Raw genomic sequence first — 26,675 nt, forward strand, 5'->3', positions numbered from 1 at the left:
AACTTCTTTCTTTTTACATGGTCTTCAGTTATACTTGATTTTTTTCCCTCACATACCTTACCTTTTAATATTTAGTAAATTATTATTCCACAATCGCTTTTCTATTACATTTTGATTCTTTTTTTAGGTGGAGATTATATTTTGATTTTAATAACCCACTTATGTGACAATTAAATTGATTACTTCATCTAACCATCAGAACACTATTACTTCCTATAATTGTAAATAAATTTGAAGTAATCTTCAAATTATAAAGATTCTAAACAACAACAACAACAACAACAATAATAATAATAAAAAAAAGGGAGTACCATATTATAGAACAAGACGTTAACTTGGATTATTTTGTACTCAATACATGAAAAGAACTATAATATTTATGATTGAGTTTCAATGTTACATTGCATTACACTTATTTTTTTTTTTTTTTTGGTGTATAGAGAGCCACTGCATTACACTTATTTTTAACATCAAAAACCAACAAATTAACAGTTATGTTCATCACATTATTTGACCAATTCCATGCTAAAATCCCACAATTTCCTAGCCAAGGTGTTATCCTGAGCTAGCTTAGAAGGCTTGGCTAAATCACAGTTATTGAAATATTCACCACTTATGCCTTTTACTTGTGGATGCAAAGCCACATAACATGTCGTCGCTGCTCCCTGCAACGAACGAGTTTATCATCAGAAGAAACGAAAGAATGAATCAACATTGCCAGTTTAATTTAATCATGTGTGTTTCAAGACACTTACTTGTGGAATATCTTTCATGAAAAAACAAGTAATAGGTCTCGAAAGCGTGTTAATAGCTGCCGCATCCAAGCAATGCACAATTAAACCATTACTCCGTCCCAAAAAAGTGTTAATCACATATAGTATAAGAGTAGGCTAAGGCAAGATATTAGATATACAACAATTTGCAATAAAAAGTTAAGTATACCATCAAATAATCTGCTTCTTGATATATTTGTATAAATATATCCAGGATGAACTGCATTAACTGTTATATTAACCCCATCACCCTGATCAACAAAGGGATTTTCATCAGAATAATCGAAGTTGAATTCTGAAAGCTGCAGAGCAGTACAGGATCAGAGGGCTAATGTCATTTTCTTACAAAATCAATCAACATCGAATGTGTTACCTTAAGTTGTTTTGCTAGCTCTCTGGTATGCAAGATTATAGCAAGTTTTGATTGACAATATGCAGCAAATCTGGAGTACCTGCATAGTATGTTGGAAGTATTTCCAACATTAATGTTATTTATGTGGTTTATCCCACGTGTAAAGAATAAGAAGAATGGAGTTTTTTATATTGTAAACGCTTGAATACGAGTTATGAGATGGGCCTAGGTCTGGTTTTGTGTTAGTGGTCTAAGTGGTGCATTTATTAACAAATATATATTTATAAAATCAGGATAGTTTTCAAATGGGTACAATAAAATTGTAGTCATTATATTAAATTAAATCTTAATTATTTATTAATTTTGACTAATCTAGGCCGTTAAATGGGATGACTTTGTACTCTAAAAATAATTAAATTGACAAAAAAAGAAAAAGATAAAAAAATAACCCACGTCCTTTCAGTTTCTTCATTTTTTTTAAGGCCTTTCAGTTTCTTCATCTAATACTCTATATTTTGCTTTCTCCTGTACCTTTTATTATCCTTTGCAACCCTTTCTATTGTATATAGGGTTCTTGTTTTCCATTGAAACCGTACAGTTTTCTTCTTCCCTATTTGCTTTTTCCTTATTCTGTAAATATCTCCATAAAATTAGTGACTTAAGATCGTTAGTACTAAACGCTCTTGAGGGTAGGATTATTCTTTGTATCCCAATGTATTCAAAGCCTTGATAGCACGGAGGGACAAATAACGTTTTTAGGAAAGTGTTCTTCGTACACGCCTAGATCCATTGTTTGTTTTTCTGATAATTTTCTCCAACATAGTACTAATTAGTGGATGAGTGCAATCAATGCAAAGTTACAACTCTTAATTATGCACATATGTTCGCCTGGAAGAAAGTATTTCCTCCGTCCCATAATTTAGTTCTTATTTGTGTTTTTTCACGGTATTTAAGAAATAGGATGAGAAAATGGATAAAGTACATTAATAAAAGTAAAAAGTACAATCATAAACTAAGGACCTGTTCACATTTACTGAACTGAGCTGAAGTGAACTGAACTGATTGGAGTTGAACTGAATTGAGCTGAGCTGAGCTGAAATGAATATTTTATGAGAGAAGGAAATTAGGAGCTGAACTAAACTGAACTGATTGGAGCTAAACTGAATTGAACTGATTGGAGCTGAACTGAACTGAACTGAAATTAAGCTGAAATGAACATGCCCTAAAGTTAGAGAAAGAGTGTAGAAAAAAGCACAAGACATGTGTAAAATTCAAGGGTAAATTAGGAATACAATGAATAAAGTTTAAAAAAGTGAGGGTATAATGGTCTTTACATACTATCCAAAAATAGAAATAGGAACAACATTTTGGTTCTCCAAAATAGATAAACAGGAACTATATTATGGGACGGAGGGTAATAATGTTAAATTTACCTTAATGGATTGTTGAGTTCATCAAAAAGGATTCCTTCACGATATGTGAATCGATGGCCTACCGATGCAATATTAACAATCCTCCCCTCTTTACCACTTTCGAGTATAGTGTTTTTCATTGTGTCCAACAACAGAATTGTCAGCAGAAAATGACCTGCAGATAATAATCAAAATCTTTTGTATACATCCGGTTTACACTAATATTAGTGTATATCGAGCAGTATAAGGGTAATCTTTAGCTAATTTTAGGGTAACTTTTTGCCTTTTTTTAAGTAACTTTAAACATAATACAATTTTTATATAAATAGACAACAAGAAAAGTTTTATAAAGGTAATTTAATTACATTCAATCACTAATAATTGATTTTTAGTCATTTAAAATGTGATTCTTTACTAATAAAGCGTAGATAATTTTTATTTGTATTGGGTTACTTTTATAATTTTATGCATATTGGGGTAACTTTTTTTTATTTCAGGGGTAACTTTTAATCACTTTAGGCTATCTTTATAATAGATGTACAATATTGTACACCTGATTTTTTTTAAAGTTTGTGGATAATAATAAGGTAATGCAAAAAACAATGTTAACCATGAATAAAATCATGAAAGCTGAGGTGTAATTAGCCTACAAAATGTATATCACAATTTCTTTGATTCTTTAGGTAGATAGAATATATCTTGTGAATATTCCTTTGTATATGTATCAAGAGTCATATATTTTCCGATATCTCATATCTCTAACATAAGACTAAACAGAGATGAAAGAAGAGGGAAACGATAGATGCACCTGCACCGAAAATTACATCCACATATAGATGTTTTAAACTTTAAATCTCCATTAGAGTCAAACTGGCAAAAATCAAAAACAAAAAAACAAAAAATCCCATACTTAATGTCTTAATCTCTACCTCCTTTCTATTTAGCTAGATTACTCACCCAGGTAGTTTACCGCGAAATGCAATTCTATGTTGTCTTGGGAGAGAGTAAAAGGGCAGCCTAACACTCCTGCATTGTTTCTAAGAAACAAAAGGGGCAAATATACTGTTACTATGTAATTAAGAATTTACAGTAAGACTCAAGAAAAAGATGGATGATTGGATGGTTTTCTTACATGAGAATGTTCAAGGGTTGATTAAGGGACTTGAATTCTGATGCAAATTTTCTAATAGATGCCATTGAGCTCAAATCCAACTCCACAATATCAACCTTAGCACTCGGAGTTTCTTCGAGTATTTTAGTCCTAACCTTTGTTCCAGAAGCCATGTTCTTATCTACCATGATAACATGAACACCGCGTAAAGCAAGAACTCGTGATGTTTCAGCACCAATGCCACTCGATGCTCCTGCAGATCGTGGATCAATCGATAAATGTGAAACATCCTTTGTTTAACAAATCAATACTTCAAAGTTATTGCGCATTATTTTGCACAATTAAAAGCTATTGAAAAACAACAAAAGTCCGATCCATAATCAAGCACCTTATGATAGGGTAATTAGAAGCCAAATAGCAAAAAAAGCAAAAAAAAATATCATAAGTCCGTTCCATTTTTATTACGAGCTATGTTACATGGACTCGAATACCCGTGTCTGGCAAAGTTATGTGTCCAAGCGTCCGACTTGACTAGCTATTTTGTGAAAAATTTTCTTGATTTTAAACTAAAAGTGAAGTATCCAAGTATCATACCTATGTCTGAGTGTCAAGGGTATGACATGAGTACTTATGGTGAAATGAAGAGTACATGTAACATAGATTACGCGTGTTAGCTGAGCGATTATATGTAAGATAAAACATAACCGAGCAGTGAAGCTAAGGGTGTAAAATGGCAGATAGGAAAAAACACAAAGGAACGAAGATGGTAAATTATATTACTACGGAGTACAATTGAAGTAGTATTAACAAGGACCTGTGACAATGGCAGTGAGGCCGGTACCATGAATTCCATGTGTAACATCTTCTGCTGTAGATGACCCAGAAAATCCAGATGAATTTTTTCTTCCAAAAAACCACATTTTGAATTTTGATTATTATTATTGATTGTTTGTTTTGAGTGTTAGCAAGTAGAAATGGTGTTGAAGATAAGAGTAGATCAATTTTTGTGATAACCAATAAAGATTGAGCCTCGTTTTTATAGAGCCATGCCAATTGCCAAAAGAAATGTCAACCAAGTGGTGTTTTTAAAAATAAAGAGAACAGTAACTTTTGCCAGCTCACCAAATTGCTCTGTCATTCAAATGACTAAAAACACAATGTCAAATTGTAACGAAGTTAGTTACGACGTCTTCTTCGAGCTCGACATCATCAAATTTATTAGGAGGTGGTTAGTGGTTATTTTAATCTTATAATACTCCGTACCTCATATTACCCCTATTTGCCCACTGTTAGATCTTGATCCACAGGCAAATCCTTACCCCTACGACGTCGTAGCAGTGTAGAGAAGTGGTAGCGGAGAGAGGTAGAGGTGGTGGTGGTGGTGGTGAAAGTTATGGCGACGGAGGAGAAGAGAGAGTCGGGACTCGGGAGGCGTACTTTTCTGGGGACGTCAACTCGTGAAACGACTGTGCGGGAGGCGGGGTGGGTGTGACCGTGTGAGTTGGGATTTAATGGTTATTTATTATTTGCATCATTTATTTTATAAGCTAAATTGAAGACCTAATAATTTTTGGATAATGCTATATATAGTCTCAAGGGCTATATATAAGAGTTAAGTATATTTTTGGAAATTGTATATTTATGACAAAACACGCACGTAAGTTAGTGTAATTAGTGTTTATATTTATATGATTTCTTAACTTTTTACGATTTTTAAATGTAAGTTTAATGCTTATATGTAGCTATGTATAGCATTTTTCTTAATTTTTTGCCGGTTTGACCAATCCAAACCTGACCCATTTTGTGGGTTTAGAATAAAAAAAAATTTGACCTAAAATCCAATTTAATCCGTAAATTTGCAGGTCAAACCTGACTCGACCCGATAATTTGTCCACCATTTTACATTCTTATCTCTCTATCACTACGGACTATCTATCTCATATAACTCTCTCTCAGATCCACATGCACCAACCACATCCTACATCTACCATCAACCTACAACTAGAGGTGGGCAGCATGTTGGGCCGGGCCGCCGCGAGCCACGCCTTGCCGTGCCTAATGGTGGCTCGTGCCGGGCCACCATTTGGCACACCCCAGCCCACGGCACGACCCACGTGTCTGGCGTGCCATGTCGTGCCGGGCACTGGGCCGCCCATAATATTTTTAATTTTTTTAAAAAAAATCAATATATATATATATTTTAACAACTTTTAAAATGGATATCTACTAATTTTTTTTTTATTAATTTATGTTTATTATTATTATTACTATTATTATTATTATTATTATTATTATTGTTCTTTATTACTACGTATTATACTCCCTCCGTTCCACAATGATGTTGTTGTTTGGAATCTTTGACTTTTTTAAAAAAGAGAGAATCTTCTAAATTTCTCTTAATCTATAAGAACAAATATAGTCATGTGAGATCTAGTTTGATTCGTCTTGGTGAGTAGATTATTAATATTTAACTTTTAAAATTTTTGCTAGTGTAAGATTAAAGATATTTGCGGTAAAAAATGGGTAAAAATTTGCATCGATTTACGAAACACGAACATCATTCTGAAACGGAGAGAGTAGTTCTTTATTATTATTATTATTTATGTTAATTTTATGGCCGTGTCGGGCCGTGCCTAGCGTGCCATGCTAGCAGGCCAAACTACCGTGCCGCCAGCCGGTTCGTGTCGTGCTCGTGCCGAATTTTCAAAATCGTGTTCACGACACAGCCCATGGCCCACTACTCGGTCACCGTGCCGCTGGCAGGCTCGTGTCGTGCAGGGCCAATCTCGTGTCGGGCCTGTGCCTAGCGAGCCATGCTGGCGGGTAAAACTACCGTGCCGCCCACCGGTTCATGTCGTGCTCGTGCCGAATTTTCGAAACCGTGTTCACGGCACGACCCATGACCCACTGCTCGGTCACCATGCCGCTGGCGGACTCGTGTCGTGCTGGGCCAATCTCGTGTTGGGCACTTGTCGCTCGTGGGCCGGCATGGCCTAGCTCTACCTACAAATATTGCATCTGTATGGCCCACATTATCATCATGCCACCAACTGCATAGCCGCCACACACCACTATTAAATGGTTTTTAGTTTAAATTTTGTATAGCCGCCAACGTCTTTTACATTATATTTTTATTTTGGTAAGAAAAAGTTAAAGGAAACATTGACGTTATCAGTCCCAACTCCCAACTATGAACATTCTTCTTCAAGCAGTCTAAAGTCTAAACTATTGATTAACTAATGGCGGTCCCAATTTTAAGGGTGTCCTTAAAATAGTCCCTAACTTATAATAATTGGGTAAACCATTATAAATTATCAAATGTTGATTTTTAATAGTTCATTTTTCAAAAATAAATTAGCAAGAAAATGGTGTAAAGGAGTCAGGTTGGGTGTTTAGAGTGGCAGAGGATTAATTTGTTTAATTATACCTAACAAAAACAAAACACATGGCACTATTTGTGGGGGAATTTGTGTATAAACAAGGGTCACAAAAATAGCAAACAAATTAGAACGGAAAATCTTCGAGGCATGAACGGAATCACTTTCCCAAAAGTATAATTCCGACCCTATACTACAACCGGGTATCACGGAAATTTACTAAGGAGATACAACGAAGAACAATTGCAATCACAAGTAGGATGATTACAAAACAATGTATATAAGCCTTTGGAATTGTGATGATAATTAATTAAAAACTTTTGCAAAATTATGAGAATGAAAATGGAGTTACTGTACGTCCCCATTCATTCCCAACTTCCAACCTATATATATTACATAATTATAGAGCAAAGAAACCACCAAGAATAACCATCAATCAAAGCAACTCCAACCCAGAAATTGGTCGGGCCCGATCGTGCTAACAGTCGCCCGATCGGGCAAATACATTTCTCAGAAATCACAAGCACTCGGGCCCGATAGAACGACGACTGTCTGATCGAACCACGAGACTGTAATTTCCAGTTCATCACGCGGGCCCGATCGAATTGAGGTGGCCCGATCGGGCGGTGAATCAGCGTTTTCCATCTTCACTCTCGCGCTCGATTAGGCTGCTATAGCTCGATCGAGAGAGCTTCAATGGAGCTTCGTTTCTTTGTTCATGCTCTATTCTTTGTTTAATTAATTACAACACCATATCCTAAGCAATTAATTAAACAACATGGAATTTATCTTAAATACTCTAAATTATTCAACAATCCTCCCCATTTAGATTATTAATCAAGATTCGTTGCAAATAACATCATCATCACAAAACAATCTTATGCATAAATGAAAGTGTACAAAGACTTGAACTCCCACTTAGTGCAACATACAATTCAAGAATCTGTATCCATTTGGTATCGTAAAACGTTTGAACCAAAAGCAACACATATTGGAAACTTGAAGACATTACACACACAAAATTAATTACTTAAATACATATTAGCTTGACACTATATGCCATGTGTCCATATCTATTCATAAGTACATCAAAGCTATGTCTCTAATAGCTTCTTGAAGCGGCTAAACCTCGTACTTACATAGGTAGACTTCCAACTTGCTCCTGTGACCAAAGCACTTTATCAGGAATTCTATTAAGTTTAAAACAACCTCTTTACATCACAGTAAACCGGAACTTTACCTTGGATGAATAAACAAGTTCCCAATCATCAAATAGGAGAATTGATCTCATTGAACTTAAGACCCAACGTCTTATTGGGCGTTAAGTTGAGATTCTCCTAATTGTGATTATTTAGGGCTCCAATCCTAAACCGATTGCCATCCTATTATTAACATCTCTAGCCAATGCCTTTGTAAAACAATCGGCGAGATTTAGATCCTTTCGAACATAATCAATAGTGATCACACTATCCTTGATAAGCCCTTAGATGTAACTATGCCGTACTCCAATGTGCCTTGACTTACCATTATAAACTTGGCTATAAGCCCTTGCCAAGGTAGCATTGTTATCATAATGTATCACTATTGGTGATATCGGTTTTGGAAACAAAGGAATCTCAAACATGAGATCCTTTAACCATTCGGCTTCTTTACCAGCCGAATGCAAAGCAATGAACTCCGATGTCATTGTGGAGTCCGCAATGCAAGTTTGCTTCTTTGAAGCCCATGAAATGGCACCTCCCCCATATCGGAAAACCCATCCACTTGTGGAGGAATGATCTTTGTTAGAGATCCAACTTGCATCCGAATACCCTTCTACAACCGAAGGATATTCGCTATAAGACAAACCAAACTCCTTGGTTTTCTTCAAGTACTTCAACAAGCGTCAAACCGCTTGCCAATGTAGCATACTAGGCTTGCTAGTGTACCTGCTAAGTTGACCAACTGCATAAGTAATATCCGGTCTATTACTTGTCATGGCATACATCAAACAACCTATTACTTTAGCATATTCAAGTTGTGAAACTGCATTACCTTCATTAGGTATCAACTTTATGCTATGATCCATAGGTGTTGAATAAAGAGAATTAGTGTCTTCACTCACATTAAATTTCTTAAGCACTTTCTCAATGTAATGAGATTGTGACAAGATCAACTTTCCTTTTTCCCTCTTTATCCTTATGCCCAAAATGACATCCGCTTCTCCCATGTCTTTCATGGAAAACTTTGAACTAAGGAACGACTTTGTCTTTTCAACTTGTGACAAATCAATTCCAAAGATCAACATGTCATCTACATATAGACAAATTATGATACCTTGACCGTTGTCATCAAATTTGCTATAAATACACTTATCTGAATTGTTCAGCTTAAAACCATTAGACAACACAACCTCATCAAATTTTTGATGCCATTGCTTAGGTGCTTGCTTTAGCCCATACAAAGCTTTAATCAACTTGCAAACCTTTCCTTCCTGACCTTCCACAACAAACCTTCCGGTTGTCGCATGTAAACCTCTTCCTCTAGATCTCCATTCAAGAATGTTGTCTTGACATCTATTTGATGGATCACAAGCTTGTGGATAGCTGCAAGTGCTATAACAACCTTATAGTTGAGATTCTAGCAACAGGTGCATATGTATCGAAGTAATCGATACCAGGTTTTTGTGTAAAACCTTGTGCCACTAACCGGGATTTGAACTTTTCAACCGTTCCAACAATCCTCAATTTCCTTTTGAAGATCCATTTGCACCCAATTGGTTTACATTTTGGTGGTAAAGTAGCTAAAACCCAAGTATTGTTTCCCATGATGGATTCCATCTCATCATTAATAGCTTCCTTCCAAAATGGAGCATCACGAGACTTCATAGCCTCATCATAGGTCAAAGGATCATCTTCCACATTAAAAATGTATGGAAATTGTGTTGAAACAGATTCCCTTGATCCTTCAACTAAGTACACATGAAAGTCCGGGCCAAAGGATTTTTCTTTCCTTGCCCTCTTACTTCTCCTAGGCTGTAATGATGATGTAGATGCCTCCTCTAAATGAGTTTGGTCATCCACCTCTTGATCAATGACAATTTGATCAAGACTTTGAGCATTGGATTTTGGAGTTATGTCCTTTGGTATAGGAATTGAAGAAAATCGTTTTTCATCAAATAATTCATCCCTTGACTCAATGGTGGTGTGAACCGACCAAAAGTCATGTTGTTCTATTACATAGAACCTATAGGATTTGCTATGATCCGCATATCCTATAAAAATGCATTCAACTCCTTTTTCACCTAAGTTTTTACGTTTAGGTTCCGGCACTTTTACAATTGCCCTACAACCCCAAACTTTGAGATGACTCAAGTTTGGTTTCCTTTTATACCATAGCTCATATGGGGTTACATCTTTCCCTTTCATGGGAACACGATTTAACACGTAACAAGCCGTTAAAACGGCTTCACCCCAAAATTCATCACTTGAACCTGAATATGACAACACAAAATTTACCATTTCTTCTAGTGTCCTATTCTTCCTTTCCACTACACCATTTTTTTGTGATGTATATGCCGCGGTAGTTTCATGTACTAAACCTAAAGATGGAAATAACTTGGGTCATAGTATTCACCTCCTTTATCAGTTCTTAGCTTTTTAATTTTTCCATTGATTTACAATTCTACTTTATTTTTGTAGATTTTAAATTTGTCAAGGGCTTCATCTTTAGAGAATAACAAATAAATGTAACAAAACCTTGAATAGTCATCAATAAAAGTTACCAAATATTTTTTATTTCCTAAAGAAGGTGTGTTGTGAAAATCACACAAGTCACTATGCACTAAATCAAGCAATGAAGTATTTTTCTCAACAACTTTAGGAAATGGTTTCCTTGTGATTTTGGTTAACATGCATGTCTTACACTTCTCCAGTCTTTGATCAAACATGGGTATCAAATCATGCTTAGACATAAAATATAACTTTTTATAATTAACATGACCAAGTCGCAAATGCCATAGAGAAGAGTTATCATTAATAATATACACAACATCATTCAAAGTATTTGAAATACTTAACTTAAACATACCATTACACAAATAACCAAGTCCTACAAATTGACCTCCTTTAGACAAAATAAATTTATCTGACTCAAACACCATCTTAAAACCTAATCGATTCAAGATCGCACCGGATACAAGATTCCTCCTAAGTTCGGGAGAATACAACACATCTCTTAAAATAAGAGACTTTCCTGAACTAAAGACTAGCTCCACTTGTCCTTTGCCAAGCACCTTAGCTGTAGAGTCATTGCCCATATAGAGAATTTCTCCATCATCAACCTCCAAGAAGGTCTTGAACAATGATCTATCCTTGCACACGTGCCTCGATGCTCCCGAATCGATATACCACGAACAATCAGCCTGTACACAATTGATTTCAGAAATCATACACATATAATTTCATATTCTCTCTCCTCTAATTCTCTCCACTACTTTTGCTTTTTAAAATTTTTTATTCTTCCACCTACCCTATTACCTCCATATTTTATTAGCTTCTCCAGTTTCTCCTAAAATCCGCGGATGGAGAAATGGTGCAAGTATTTAAAAACGAAAGGAGTATAATTGTATATTAAAAAAAAAAAAAAATGCATAGGATTTTAGCATTGAATGGCATATATATAATTTGTTGCTTCAAACAACCTAATTCCGAGACTAGCCAAATGCTAGCTTTAAAGCCTTTGATTGACATACATCAACAACTAACAACCATAAATTCCACATTGTTCCTTCCATCCCTGAAATAAGTTAACACTCGCGATCTCCATGAGGACGATGGCACACCTATAACCACTAAAATATTGACTTACACGAAGTTGATCTTTTTGCATTGAAACAAATCCAATAACAATCCACATGACTGTCTCCAAAATCGGACAATCACAGCCTCTAAAAATCGTAACAACACACTTCTAGCCTCTTCATAGTTCATACTACCCATTCTCAAACTTTCCCCACCACATGAATTTCACTCTAAAAGAAGATTGGGGTTTTGATTTTGCTTTCTTGGCAACATATTGATCACAAATTAACACATGCACAAACATCACAAAAACAACATGAATCAAATCAAGGTTAGGTACCCTACTATAACAAGCAAATGAATATTTTAGGGTTTGTAGCTAAATTCGGCATCAAATTGAACTCATCAAGCAAATAATTATAAAATTAAAAAATTTAAACATAAAGCAAATACCCAATTACCTAAAAAATGGAAATTTGGCATAAATTAATGCATATAAAATGAAGAAATCAAACCTGTAACATGGCAGTGAAATCGCCACCAAACAACTATATTTTTCTATTTTCAATCTGAGCCAATTAATTTACGAAGAATTCAATAATCGGATAATACCACCTAAAACAATCGCCTGCTTTTTTTTCTTCTTCTCTTCCGTATTTGATAGTACCAGTATTACCAATAACCACTCATACCAGACGTCCTTACGTAGTAACGTAACTAGGCTGTCGGCTGAATTTGTTTTATCAGCTTTATTTGTGTTTCTTGTCAATAAATGATTCATGTTATTTTGTAACCCCTTTTTTTTATTGTTTTTTTTATTTTTTTTTAAATGCATCTGTTTGATTAGTATACGTATTTGTCGAGACGTAATTTGTCTATTAGTAAAAACGGTAACAAAATTATATTATTAAGTAGACATTATAACTAATCTAATGATTTATTATTTAATACAGTAATATTTTTTATTTTATATAGGTGAAAATAAGTCAAGCATAGTATATATGTGAAAGTGCAAAAGTCAAAGTAATGCATGGAGGCCTAGAGGGAGTATGTTGTGTGCCTTGCCGAGCGAAAAAAAAAAGCCGGGGGTGTCTTGTGCTTGGGTCGTTTGCTTAGATAAGCTGAACCAAGCATAGCCGTGGTGTGGAATTTATATATAATAGTTTTCTAGCTCGAGTAATGTACGGATTATTCATAAAAAAATTGCATGCATTGAGAGATGCGTGAAAAAATACCAATAAATTATTATAGTGTAATGTGTAACCGAAAATATAATTAAAGAGATTAAAATTTTGAGACTTTAATTGAAAATTAGGCTTGTAAAAAACAAAGGTGGAACTGTGGAAGAACTAGAATTAAATAGAGAAGAGGAAAAGGTTTAATTGAAGAAGGGAGATGAAGATGAAGCGTTAATAAAAGAGTAAAAAAAATAGTGTAATAAAGTATTACTCCTAAAAGATCGCCTGTTTCAATTTTATTTTATTTGTTTATTTCTTTCTTTCTTTTCCCAGTTAAATTTATTTTAAGGATTACCAAAAAGGGTAAATCATTGATTCATTGATACCAAACAAGCTAGGCTGAATTTGTTTTATCCAGTAATACATGTGACGCCAATTATTCAATAAAGTATTCATGTTTTTGTTACGTCGACTATGGTCTATGGCGTGTGTATTGTGCTCGTGTCGTTTTTTTTTTTTTTTTTTGAGTGGTTACAGACTTACAGTCACATTATCATTTTGTAGGAGTATTAGTGATTTATGTTTAGGTTTTATAATTAAATTCGATTTAATTTGAAGTCTCATCTAATTTTCTGATTTACTAAATTGAAAGTTTAAGTGAGCAAAAATTTACCCACACCATACACTCAAATGTATATAATTATATATATGTAGATCATCGCTTGAGAGTAGAGGGGAGAAGTAAGAGAATCCCCCTACTTTCAAGTATTTTTATAGTTGGTGAGGATCAAACTTGTGACAAGGTGAGTTCCCACCAATTTCACCAAGCATGCTTGGTTAAAACTTCTTTCTTTTTACATGGTCTTCAGTTATACTTGATTTTTTTCCCTCACATACCTTACCTTTTAATATTTAGTAAATTATTATTCCACAATCGCTTTTCTATTACATTTTGATTCTTTTTTTAGGTGGAGATTATATTTTGATTTTAATAACCCACTTATGTGACGATTAAATTGATTACTTCATCTAACCATCAGAACACTATTACTTCCTATAATTGTAAATAAATTTGAAGTAATCTTCAAATTATAAAGATTCTAAACAACAACAACAACAACAACAATAATAATAATAAAAAAAAAGGGAGTACCATATTATAGAACAAGACGTTAACTTGGATTATTTTGTACTCAATACATGAAAAGAACTATAATATTTATGATTGAGTTTCAATGTTACATTGCATTACACTTATTTTTTTTTTTTTTTGGTGTATAGAGAGCCACTGCATTACACTTATTTTTAACATCAAAAACCAACAAATTAACAGTTATGTTCATCACATTATTTGACCAATTCCATGCTAAAATCCCACAATTTCCTAGCCAAGGTGTTATCCTGAGCTAGCTTAGAAGGCTTGGCTAAATCACAGTTATTGAAATATTCACCACTTATGCCTTTTACTTGTGGATGCAAAGCCACATAACATGTCGTCGCTGCTCCCTGCAACGAACGAGTTTATCATCAGAAGAAACGAAAGAATGAATCAACATTGCCAGTTTAATTTAATCATGTGTGTTTCAAGACACTTACTTGTGGAATATCTTTCATGAAAAAACAAGTAATAGGTCTCGAAAGCGTGTTAATAACTGCCGCATCCAAGCAATGCACAATTAAACCATTACTCCGTCCCAAAAAAGTGTTAATCACATATAGTATAAGAGTAGGCTAAGGCAAGATATTAGATATACAACAATTTGCAATAAAAAGTTAAGTATACCATCAAATAATCTGCTTCTTGATATATTTGTATAAATATATCCAGGATGAACTGCATTAACTGTTATATTAACCCCATCACCCTGATCAACAAAGGGATTTTCATCAGAATAATCGAAGTTGAATTCTGAAAGCTGCAGAGCAGTACAGGATCAGAGGGCTAATGTCATTTTCTTACAAAATCAATCAACATCGAATGTGTTACCTTAAGTTGTTTTGCTAGCTCTCTGGTATGCAAGATTATAGCAAGTTTTGATTGACAATATGCAGCAAATCTGGAGTACCTGCATAGTATGTTGGAAGTATTTCCAACATTAATGTTATTTATGTGGTTTATCCCACGTGTAAAGAATAAGAAGAATGGAGTTTTTTATATTGTAAACGCTTGAATACGAGTTATGAGATGGGCCTAGGTCTGGTTTTGTGTTAGTGGTCTAAGTGGTGCATTTATTAACAAATATATATTTATAAAATCAGGATAGTTTTCAAATGGGTACAATAAAATTGTAGTCATTATATTAAATTAAATCTTAATTATTTATTAATTTTGACTAATCTAGGCCGTTAAATGGGATGACTTTGTACTCTAAAAATAATTAAATTGACAAAAAAAGAAAAAGATAAAAAAATAACCCACGTCCTTTCAGTTTCTTCATTTTTTTTAAGGCCTTTCAGTTTCTTCATCTAATACTCTATATTTTGCTTTCTCCTGTACCTTTTATTATCCTTTGCAACCCTTTCTATTGTATATAGGGTTCTTGTTTTCCATTGAAACCGTACAGTTTTCTTCTTCCCTATTTGCTTTTTCCTTATTCTGTAAATATCTCCATAAAATTAGTGACTTAAGATCGTTAGTACTAAACGCTCTTGAGGGTAGGATTATTCTTTGTATCCCAATGTATTCAAAGCCTTGATAGCACGGAGGGACAAATAACGTTTTTAGGAAAGTGTTCTTCGTACACGCCTAGATCCATTGTTTGTTTTTCTGATAATTTTCTCCAACATAGTACTAATTAGTGGATGAGTGCAATCAATGCAAAGTTACAACTCTTAATTATGCACATATGTTCGCCTGGAAGAAAGTATTTCCTCCGTCCCATAATTTAGTTCTTATTTGTGTTTTTTCACGGTATTTAAGAAATAGGATGAGAAAATGGATAAAGTACATTAATAAAAGTAAAAAGTACAATCATAAACTAAGGACCTGTTCACATTTACTGAACTGAGCTGAAGTGAACTGAACTGATTGGAGTTGAACTGAATTGAGCTGAGCTGAGCTGAAATGAATATTTTATGAGAGAAGGAAATTAGGAGCTGAACTAAACTGAACTGATTGGAGCTAAACTGAATTGAACTGATTGGAGCTGAACTGAACTGAACTGAAATTAAGCTGAAATGAACATGCCCTAAAGTTAGAGAAAGAGTGTAGAAAAAAGCACAAGACATGTGTAAAATTCAAGGGTAAATTAGGAATACAATGAATAAAGTTTAAAAAAGTGAGGGTATAATGGTCTTTACATACTATCCAAAAATAGAAATAGGAACAACATTTTGGTTCTCCAAAATAGATAAACAGGAACTATATTATGGGACGGAGGGTAATAATGTTAAATTTACCTTAATGGATTGTTGAGTTCATCAAAAAGGATTCCTTCACGATATGTGAATCGATGGCCTACCGATGCAATATTAACAATCCTCCCCTCTTTACCACTTTCGAGTATAGTGTTTTTCATTGTGTCCAACAACAGAATTGTCAGCAGAAAATGACCTGCAGATAATAATCAAAATCTTTTGTATACATCCGGTTTACACTAATATTAGTGTATATCGAGCAGTATAAGGGTAATCTTTAGCTAATTTTAGGGTAACTTTTTGCCTTTTTTTAAGTAACTTTAAACATAATACAATTTTTATATAAATAGACAACAAGAAAAGTTTTATAAAGGTAATTTAATTACATTCAATCACTAATAATTGATTTTTAGTCATTTAAAATGTGATTCTTTACTAATAAAGCGTAGATAATTTTTATTTGTATTGGGTTACTTTTATAATTTTATGCATATTGGGGTAACTTTTTTTTATTTCAGGGGTAACTTTTAATCACTTTAGGCTATCTTTATAATAGATGTACAATATTGTACACCTGATTTTTTTTAAAGTTTGTGGATAATAATAAGGTAATGCAAAAAACAATGTTAACCATGAATAAAATCATGAAAGCTGAGGTGTAATTAGCCTACAAAATGTATATCACAATTTCTTTGATTCTTTAGGTAGATAGAATATATCTTGTGAATATTCCTTTGTATATGTATCAAGAGTCATATATTTTCCGATATCTCATATCTCTAACATAAGACTAAACAGAGATGAAAGAAGAGGGAAACGATAGATGCACCTGCACCGAAAATTACATCCACATATAGATGTTTTAAACTTTAAATCTCCATTAGAGTCAAACTGGCAAAAATCAAAAACAAAAAAACAAAAAATCCCATACTTAATGTCTTAATCTCTACCTCCTTTCTATTTAGCTAGATTACTCACCCAGGTAGTTTACCGCGAAATGCAATTCTATGTTGTCTTGGGAGAGAGTAAAAGGGCAGCCTAACACTCCTGCATTGTTTCTAAGAAACAAAAGGGGCAAATATACTGTTACTATGTAATTAAGAATTTACAGTAAGACTCAAGAAAAAGATGGATGATTGGATGGTTTTCTTACATGAGAATGTTCAAGGGTTGATTAAGGGACTTGAATTCTGATGCAAATTTTCTAATAGATGCCATTGAGCTCAAATCCAACTCCACAATATCAACCTTAGCACTCGGAGTTTCTTCGAGTATTTTAGTCCTAACCTTTGTTCCAGAAGCCATGTTCTTATCTACCATGATAACATGAACACCGCGTAAAGCAAGAACTCGTGATGTTTCAGCACCAATGCCACTCGATGCTCCTGCAGATCGTGGATCAATCGATAAATGTGAAACATCCTTTGTTTAACAAATCAATACTTCAAAGTTATTGCGCATTATTTTGCACAATTAAAAGCTATTGAAAAACAACAAAAGTCCGATCCATAATCAAGCACCTTATGATAGGGTAATTAGAAGCCAAATAGCAAAAAAAGCAAAAAAAAATATCATAAGTCCGTTCCATTTTTATTACGAGCTATGTTACATGGACTCGAATACCCGTGTCTGGCAAAGTTATGTGTCCAAGCGTCCGACTTGACTAGCTATTTTGTGAAAAATTTTCTTGATTTTAAACTAAAAGTGAAGTATCCAAGTATCATACCTATGTCTGAGTGTCAAGGGTATGACATGAGTACTTATGGTGAAATGAAGAGTACATGTAACATAGATTACGCGTGTTAGCTGAGCGATTATATGTAAGATAAAACATAACCGAGCAGTGAAGCTAAGGGTGTAAAATGGCAGATAGGAAAAAACACAAAGGAACGAAGATGGTAAATTATATTACTACGGAGTACAATTGAAGTAGTATTAACAAGGACCTGTGACAATGGCAGTGAGGCCGGTACCATGAATTCCATGTGTAACATCTTCTGCTGTAGATGACCCAGAAAATCCAGATGAATTTTTTCTTCCAAAAAACCACATTTTGAATTTTGATTATTATTATTGATTGTTTGTTTTGAGTGTTAGCAAGTAGAAATGGTGTTGAAGATAAGAGTAGATCAATTTTTGTGATAACCAATAAAGATTGAGCCTCGTTTTTATAGAGCCATGCCAATTGCCAAAAGAAATGTCAACCAAGTGGTGTTTTTAAAAATAAAGAGAACAGTAACTTTTGCCAGCTCACCAAATTGCTCTGTCATTCAAATGACTAAAAACACAATGTCAAATTGTAACGAAGTTAGTTACGACGTCTTCTTCGAGCTCGACATCATCAAATTTATTAGGAGGTGGTTAGTGGTTATTTTAATCTTATAATACTCCGTACCTCATATTACCCCTATTTGCCCACTGTTAGATCTTGATCCACAGGCAAATCCTTACCCCTACGACGTCGTAGCAGTGTAGAGAAGTGGTAGCGGAGAGAGGTAGAGGTGGTGGTGGTGGTGGTGAAAGTTATGGCGACGGAGGAGAAGAGAGAGTCGGGACTCGGGAGGCGTACTTTTCTGGGGACGTCAACTCGTGAAACGACTGTGCGGGAGGCGGGGTGGGTGTGACCGTGTGAGTTGGGATTTAATGGTTATTTATTATTTGCATCATTTATTTTATAAGCTAAATTGAAGACCTAATAATTTTTGGATAATGCTATATATAGTCTCAAGGGCTATATATAAGAGTTAAGTATATTTTTGGAAATTGTATATTTATGACAAAACACGCACGTAAATTAGTGTAATTAGTGTTTATATTTATATGATTTCTTAACTTTTTACGATTTTTAAATGTAAGTTTAATGCTTATATGTAGCTATGTATAGCATTTTTCTTAATTTTTTGCCGGTTTGACCAATCCAAACCTGACCCATTTTGTGGGTTTAGAATAAAAAAAAATTTGACCTAAAATCCAATTTAATCCGTAAATTTGCAGGTCAAACCTGACTCGACCCGATAATTTGTCCACCATTTTACATTCTTATCTCTCTATCACTACGGACTATCTATCTCATATAACTCTCTCTCAGATCCACATGCACCAACCACATCCTACATCTACCATCAACCTACAACTAGAGGTGGGCAGCATGTTGGGTCGGGCCGCCGCGAGCCACGCCTTGCCGTGCCTAATGGTGGCTCGTGCCGGGCCACCATTTGGCACACCCCAGCCCACGGCACGACCCACGTGTCTGGCGTGCCATGTCGTGCCGGGCACTGGGCCGCCCATAATATTTTTAATTTTTTTAAAAAAAATCAATATATATATATATTTTAACAACTTTTAAAATGGATATCTACTAATTTTTTTTTTATTAATTTATGTTTATTATTATTATTATTATTATTATTATTATTATTATTATTATTATTATTGTTCTTTATTACTACGTATTATACTCCCTCCGTTCCACAATGATGTTGTTGTTTGGAATCTTTGACTTTTTTAAAAAAGAGAGAATCTTCTAAATTTCTCTTAATCTATAAGAACAAATATAGTCATGTGAGATCTAGTTTGATTCGTCTTGGTGAGTAGATTATTAATATTTAACTTTTAAAATTTTTGCTAGTGTAAGATTAAAGATATTTGCGGTAAAAAATGGGTAAAAATTTGCATCGATTTACGAAACACGAACATCATTCTGAAACGGAGAGAGTAGTTCTTTATTATTATTATTATTTATGTTAATTTTATGGCCGTGTCGGGCCGTGCCTAGCGTGCCATGCTAGCAGGCCAAACTACCGTGCCGCCAGCCGGTTCGTGTCGTGCTCGTGCTGAATTTTCAAAATCGTGTTCACGACACAGCCCATGGCCCACTACTCGGTCACCGTGCCGCTGGCAGGCTCGTGTCGTGCAGGGCCAATCTCGTGTCGGGCCTGTGCCTAGCGAGCCATGCTGGCGGGTAAAACTACCGTGCCGCCCACCGGTTCATGTCGTGCTTGTGCCGAATTTTCGAAACCGTGTTCACGGCACGACCCATGACCCACTGCTCGGTCACCATGCCGCTGGCGGACTCGTGTCGTGCTGGGCCAATCTCGTGTTGGGCACTTGTCGCTCGTGGGCCGGCATGGCCTAGCTCTACCTACAAATATTGCATCTGTATGGCCCACATTATCATCATGCCACCAACTGCATAGCCGCCACACACCACTATTAAATGGTTTTTAGTTTAAATTTTGTATAGCCGCCAACGTCTTTTACATTATATTTTTATTTTGGTAAGAAAAAGTTAAAGGAAACATTGACGTTATCAGTCCCAACTCCCAACTATGAACATTCTTCTTCAAGCAGTCTAAAGTCTAAACTATTGATTAACTAATGGCGGTCCCAATTTTAAGGGTGTCCTTAAAATAGTCCCTAACTTATAATAATTGGGTAAACCATTATAAATTATCAAATGTTGATTTTTAATAGTTCATTTTTCAAAAATAAATTAGCAAGAAAATGGTGTAAAGGAGTCAGGTTGGGTGTTTAGAGTGGCAGAGGATTAATTTGTTTAATTATACCTAACAAAAACAAAACACATGGCACTATTTGTGGGGGAATTTGTGTATAAACAAGGGTCACAAAAATAGCAAACAAATTAGAACGGAAAATCTTCGAGGCGTGAACGGAATCACTTTCCCAAAAGTATAATTCCGACCCTATACTACAACCGGGTATCACGGAAATTTACTAAGGAGATACAACGAAGAACAATTGCAATCACAAGTAGGATGATTACAAAACAATGTATATAAGCCTTTGGAATTGTGATGATAATTAATTAAAAACTTTTGCAAAATTATGAGAATGAAAATGGAGTTACTGTACGTCCCCATTCATTCCCAACTTCCAACCTATATATATTACATAATTATAGAGCAAAGAAACCACCAAGAATAACCATCAATCAAAGCAACTCCAACCCAGAAATTGGTCGGGCCCGATCGTGCTAACAGTCGCCCGATCGTGCTAACAGTCGCCCGATCGGGCAAATACATTTCTCAGAAATCACAAGCACTCGGGCCCGATAGAACGACGACTGTCTGATCGAACCACGAGACTGTAATTTCCAGTTCATCACGCGGGCCCGATCGAATTGAGGTGGCCCGATCGGGCGGTGAATCAGCGTTTTCCATCTTCACTCTCGCGCTCGATTAGGCTGCTATAGCTCGATCGAGAGAGCTTCAATGGAGCTTCGTTTCTTTGTTCATGCTCTATTCTTTGTTTAATTAATTACAACACCATATCCTAAGCAATTAATTAAACAACATGGAATTTATCTTAAATACTCTAAATTATTCAACAATCCTCCCCATTTAGATTATTAATCAAGATTCGTTGCAAATAACATCATCATCACAAAACAATCTTATGCATAAATGAAAGTGTACAAAGACTTGAACTCCCACTTAGTGCAACATACAATTCAAGAATCTGTATCCATTTGGTATCGTAAAACGTTTGAACCAAAAGCAACACATATTGGAAACTTGAAGACATTACACACACAAAATTAATTACTTAAATACATATTAGCTTGACACTATATGCCATGTGTCCATATCTATTCATAAGTACATCAAAGCTATGTCTCTAATAGCTTCTTGAAGCGGCTAAACCTCGTACTTACATAGGTAGACTTCCAACTTGCTCCTGTGACCAAAGCACTTTATCAGGAATTCTATTAAGTTTAAAACAACCTCTTTACATCACAGTAAACCGGAACTTTACCTTGGATGAATAAACAAGTTCCCAATCATCAAATAGGAGAATTGATCTCATTGAACTTAAGACCCAACGTCTTATTGGGCGTTAAGTTGAGATTCTCCTAATTGTGATTATTTAGGGCTCCAATCCTAAACCGATTGCCATCCTATTATTAACATCTCTAGCCAATGCCTTTGTAAAACAATCGGCGAGATTTAGATCCTTTCGAACATAATCAATAGTGATCACACTATCCTTGATAAGCCCTTAGATGTAACTATGCCGTACTCCAATGTGCCTTGACTTACCATTATAAACTTGGCTATAAGCCCTTGCCAAGGTAGCATTGTTATCATAATGTATCACTATTGGTGATATCGGTTTTGGAAACAAAGGAATCTCAAACATGAGATCCTTTAACCATTCGGCTTCTTTACCAGCCGAATGCAAAGCAATGAACTCCGATGTCATTGTGGAGTCCGCAATGCAAGTTTGCTTCTTTGAAGCCCATGAAATGGCACCTCCCCCATATCGGAAAACCCATCCACTTGTGGAGGAATGATCTTTGTTAGAGATCCAACTTGCATCCGAATACCCTTCTACAACCGAAGGATATTCGCTATAAGACAAACCAAACTCCTTGGTTTTCTTCAAGTACTTCAACAAGCGTCAAACCGCTTGCCAATGTAGCATACTAGGCTTGCTAGTGTACCTGCTAAGTTGACCAACTGCATAAGTAATATCCGGTCTATTACTTGTCATGGCATACATCAAACAACCTATTACTTTAGCATATTCAAGTTGTGAAACTGCATTACCTTCATTAGGTATCAACTTTATGCTATGATCCATAGGTGTTGAATAAAGAGAATTAGTGTCTTCACTCACATTAAATTTCTTAAGCACTTTCTCAATGTAATGAGATTGTGACAAGATCAACTTTCCTTTTTCCCTCTTTATCCTTATGCCCAAAATGACATCCGCTTCTCCCATGTCTTTCATGGAAAACTTTGAACTAAGGAACGACTTTGTCTTTTCAACTTGTGACAAATCAATTCCAAAGATCAACATGTCATCTACATATAGACAAATTATGATACCTTGACCGTTGTCATCAAATTTGCTATAAATACACTTATCTGAATTGTTCAGCTTAAAACCATTAGACAACACAACCTCATCAAATTTTTGATGCCATTGCTTAGGTGCTTGCTTTAGCCCATACAAAGCTTTAATCAACTTGCAAACCTTTCCTTCCTGACCTTCCACAACAAACCTTCCGGTTGTCGCATGTAAACCTCTTCCTCTAGATCTCCATTCAAGAATGTTGTCTTGACATCTATTTGATGGATCACAAGCTTGTGGATAGCTGCAAGTGCTATCAACAACCTTATAGTTGAGATTCTAGCAACAGGTGCATATGTATCGAAGTAATCGATACCAGGTTTTTGTGTAAAACCTTGTGCCACTAACGGGGATTTGAACTTTTCAACCGTTCCATCAATCCTCAATTTCCTTTTGAAGATCCATTTGCACCCAATTGGTTTACATTTTGGTGGTAAAGTAGCTAAAACCCAAGTATTGTTTCCCATGATGGATTCCATCTCATCATTAATAGCTTCCTTCCAAAATGGAGCATCACGAGACTTCATAGCCTCATCATAGGTCAAAGGATCATCTTCCACATTAAAAATGTATGGAAATTGTGTTGAAACAGATTCCCTTGATCCTTCAACTAAGTACACATGAAAGTCCGGGCCAAAGGATTTTTCTTTCCTTGCCCTCTTACTTCTCCTAGGCTGTAATGATGATGTAGATGCCTCCTCTAAATGAGTTTGGTCATCCACCTCTTGATCAATGACAATTTGATCAAGACTTTGAGCATTGGATTTTGGAGTTATGTCCTTTGGTATAGGAATTGAAGAAAATCGTTTTTCATCAAATAATTCATCCCTTGACTCAATGGTGGTGTGAACCGACCAAAAGTCATGTTGTTCTATTACATAGAACCTATAGGATTTGCTATGATCCGCATATCCTATAAAAATGCATTCAACTCCTTTTTCACCTAAGTTTTTACGTTTAGGTTCCGGCACTTTTACAATTGCCCTACAACCCCAAACTTTGAGATGACTCAAGTTTGGTTTCCTTTTATACCATAGCTCATATGGGGTTACATCTTTCCCTTTCATGGGAACACGATTTAACACGTAACAAGCCGTTAAAACGGCTTCACCCCAAAATTCATCACTTGAACCTGAATATGACAACACAAAATTTACCATTTCTTCTAGTGTCCTATTCTTCCTTTCCACTACACCATTTTTTTGTGATGTATATGCCGCGGTAGTTTCATGTACTAAACCTAAAGATGGAAATAACTTGGGTCATAGTATTCACCTCCTTTATCAGTTCTTAGCTTTTTAATTTTTCCATTGATTTACAATTCTACTTTATTTTTGTAGATTTTAAATTTGTCAAGGGCTTCATCTTTAGAGAATAACAAATAAATGTAACAAAACCTTGAATAGTCATCAATAAAAGTTACCAAATATTTTTTATTTCCTAAAGAAGGTGTGTTGTGAAAATCACACAAGTCACTATGCACTAAATCAAGCAATGAAGTATTTTTCTCAACAACTTTAGGAAATGGTTTCCTTGTGATTTTGGTTAACATGCATGTCTTACACTTCTCCAGTCTTTGATCAAACATGGGTATCAAATCATGCTTAGACATAAAATATAACTTTTTATAATTAACATGACCAAGTCGCAAATGCCATAGAGAAGAGTTATCATTAATAATATACACAACATCATTCAAAGTATTTGAAATACTTAACTTAAACATACCATTACACAAATAACCAAGTCCTACAAATTGACCTCCTTTAGACAAAATAAATTTATCTGACTCAAACACCATCTTAAAACCTAATCGATTCAAGATCGCACCGGATACAAGATTCCTCCTAAGTTCGGGAGAATACAACACATCTCTTAAAATAAGAGACTTTCCTGAACTAAAGACTAGCTCCACTTGTCCTTTGCCAAGCACCTTAGCTGTAGAGTCATTGCCCATATAGAGAATTTCTCCATCATCAACCTCCAAGAAGGTCTTGAACAATGATCTATCCTTGCACACGTGCCTCGATGCTCCCGAATCGATATACCACGAACAATCAGCCTGTACACAATTGATTTCAGAAATCATACACATATAATTTCATATTCTCTCTCCTCTAATTCTCTCCACTACTTTTGCTTTTTAAAATTTTTTATTCTTCCACCTACCCTATTACCTCCATATTTTATTAGCTTCTCCAGTTTCTCCTAAAATCCGCGGATGGAGAAATGGTGCAAGTATTTAAAAACGAAAGGAGTATAATTGTATATTAAAAAAAAAAAAAAATGCATAGGATTTTAGCATTGAATGGCATATATATAATTTGTTGCTTCAAACAACCTAATTCCGAGACTAGCCAAATGCTAGCTTTAAAGCCTTTGATTGACATACATCAACAACTAACAACCATAAATTCCACATTGTTCCTTCCATCCCTGAAATAAGTTAACACTCGCGATCTCCATGAGGACGATGGCACACCTATAACCACTAAAATATTGACTTACACGAAGTTGATCTTTTTGCATTGAAACAAATCCAATAACAATCCACATGACTGTCTCCAAAATCGGACAATCACAGCCTCTAAAAATCGTAACAACACACTTCTAGCCTCTTCATAGTTCATACTACCCATTCTCAAACTTTCCCCACCACATGAATTTCACTCTAAAAGAAGATTGGGGTTTTGATTTTGCTTTCTTGGCAACATATTGATCACAAATTAACACATGCACAAACATCACAAAAACAACATGAATCAAATCAAGGTTAGGTACCCTACTATAACAAGCAAATGAATATTTTAGGGTTTGTAGCTAAATTCGGCATCAAATTGAACTCATCAAGCAAATAATTATAAAATTAAAAAATTTAAACATAAAGCAAATACCCAATTACCTAAAAAATGGAAATTTGGCATAAATTAATGCATATAAAATGAAGAAATCAAACCTGTAACATGGCAGTGAAATCGCCACCAAACAACTATATTTTTCTATTTTCAATCTGAGCCAATTAATTTACGAAGAATTCAATAATCGGATAATACCACCTAAAACAATCGCCTGCTTTTTTTTCTTCTTCTCTTCCGTATTTGATAGTACCAGTATTACCAATAACCACTCATACCAGACGTCCTTACGTAGTAACGTAACTAGGCTGTCGGCTGAATTTGTTTTATCAGCTTTATTTGTGTTTCTTGTCAATAAATGATTCATGTTATTTTGTAACCCCTTTTTTTTATTGTTTTTTTTATTTTTTTTTAAATGCATCTGTTTGATTAGTATACGTATTTGTCGAGACGTAATTTGTCTATTAGTAAAAACGGTAACAAAATTATATTATTAAGTAGACATTATAACTAATCTAATGATTTATTATTTAATACAGTAATATTTTTTATTTTATATAGGTGAAAATAAGTCAAGCATAGTATATATGTGAAAGTGCAAAA

The 26,675-nt window shown here is 34.9% G+C and overlaps 2 protein-coding genes across 8 annotated transcripts; both read right to left on the reverse strand.

Moving 5' to 3' along the window:
- Positions 1-359: 359 nt before the first annotated feature.
- On the reverse strand, positions 360-4,725 carry LOC145562782 (short-chain dehydrogenase TIC 32, chloroplastic-like). 4 transcript variants are annotated; one of them, XM_081623167.1, is made up of 8 exons: positions 4,463-4,705; positions 3,670-3,901; positions 3,495-3,574; positions 2,559-2,712; positions 1,147-1,225; positions 943-1,024; positions 756-811; positions 360-665 (listed from the first exon to the last, which is right to left on the reverse strand). In XM_081623167.1, exons 1-8 carry the CDS (start codon positions 4,566-4,568, stop codon positions 507-509), a joined length of 948 nt encoding a protein of 315 aa, XP_081479293.1. In that variant the 5' UTR covers positions 4,569-4,705; the 3' UTR covers positions 360-506. The 4 variants fall into 4 exon arrangements, with proteins under 4 accessions (XP_081479293.1, XP_081479290.1, XP_081479291.1 ...); XM_081623164.1 differs by lacking the exons at positions 360-665; positions 756-811 and adding an exon at positions 1,657-1,755 and having other exon boundaries at positions 820-1,075; positions 4,463-4,725; XM_081623165.1 differs by lacking the exons at positions 360-665; positions 756-811 and adding an exon at positions 1,657-1,755 and having other exon boundaries at positions 820-1,024; positions 4,463-4,712.
- Positions 4,726-14,142: 9,417 nt separating this feature from the next.
- LOC145562784 (short-chain dehydrogenase TIC 32, chloroplastic-like) lies at positions 14,143-18,535 on the reverse strand. 4 transcript variants are annotated; one of them, XM_081623168.1, is made up of 9 exons: positions 18,288-18,535; positions 17,495-17,726; positions 17,320-17,399; positions 16,384-16,537; positions 15,482-15,580; positions 14,972-15,050; positions 14,768-14,900; positions 14,581-14,636; positions 14,143-14,490 (listed from the first exon to the last, which is right to left on the reverse strand). In XM_081623168.1, the coding sequence occupies exons 1-9, from the start codon at positions 18,391-18,393 to the stop codon at positions 14,332-14,334; spliced, it is 1,098 nt and encodes a 365-aa protein (XP_081479294.1). In that variant the 5' UTR covers positions 18,394-18,535; the 3' UTR covers positions 14,143-14,331. The 4 variants fall into 4 exon arrangements, with proteins under 4 accessions (XP_081479294.1, XP_081479296.1, XP_081479297.1 ...); XM_081623170.1 differs by having other exon boundaries at positions 14,145-14,490; positions 14,768-14,849; positions 18,288-18,527; XM_081623171.1 differs by lacking the exon at positions 15,482-15,580 and having other exon boundaries at positions 14,146-14,490; positions 18,288-18,523.
- Positions 18,536-26,675: the final 8,140 nt, after the last annotated feature.

The sequence above is a fragment of the Chenopodium album genome, chromosome 10 (genome assembly GCF_948465745.1).
Source record: "Chenopodium album chromosome 10, dcCheAlbu1.1, whole genome shotgun sequence".
Classification (NCBI taxonomy): domain Eukaryota; kingdom Viridiplantae; phylum Streptophyta; class Magnoliopsida; order Caryophyllales; family Amaranthaceae; genus Chenopodium; species Chenopodium album.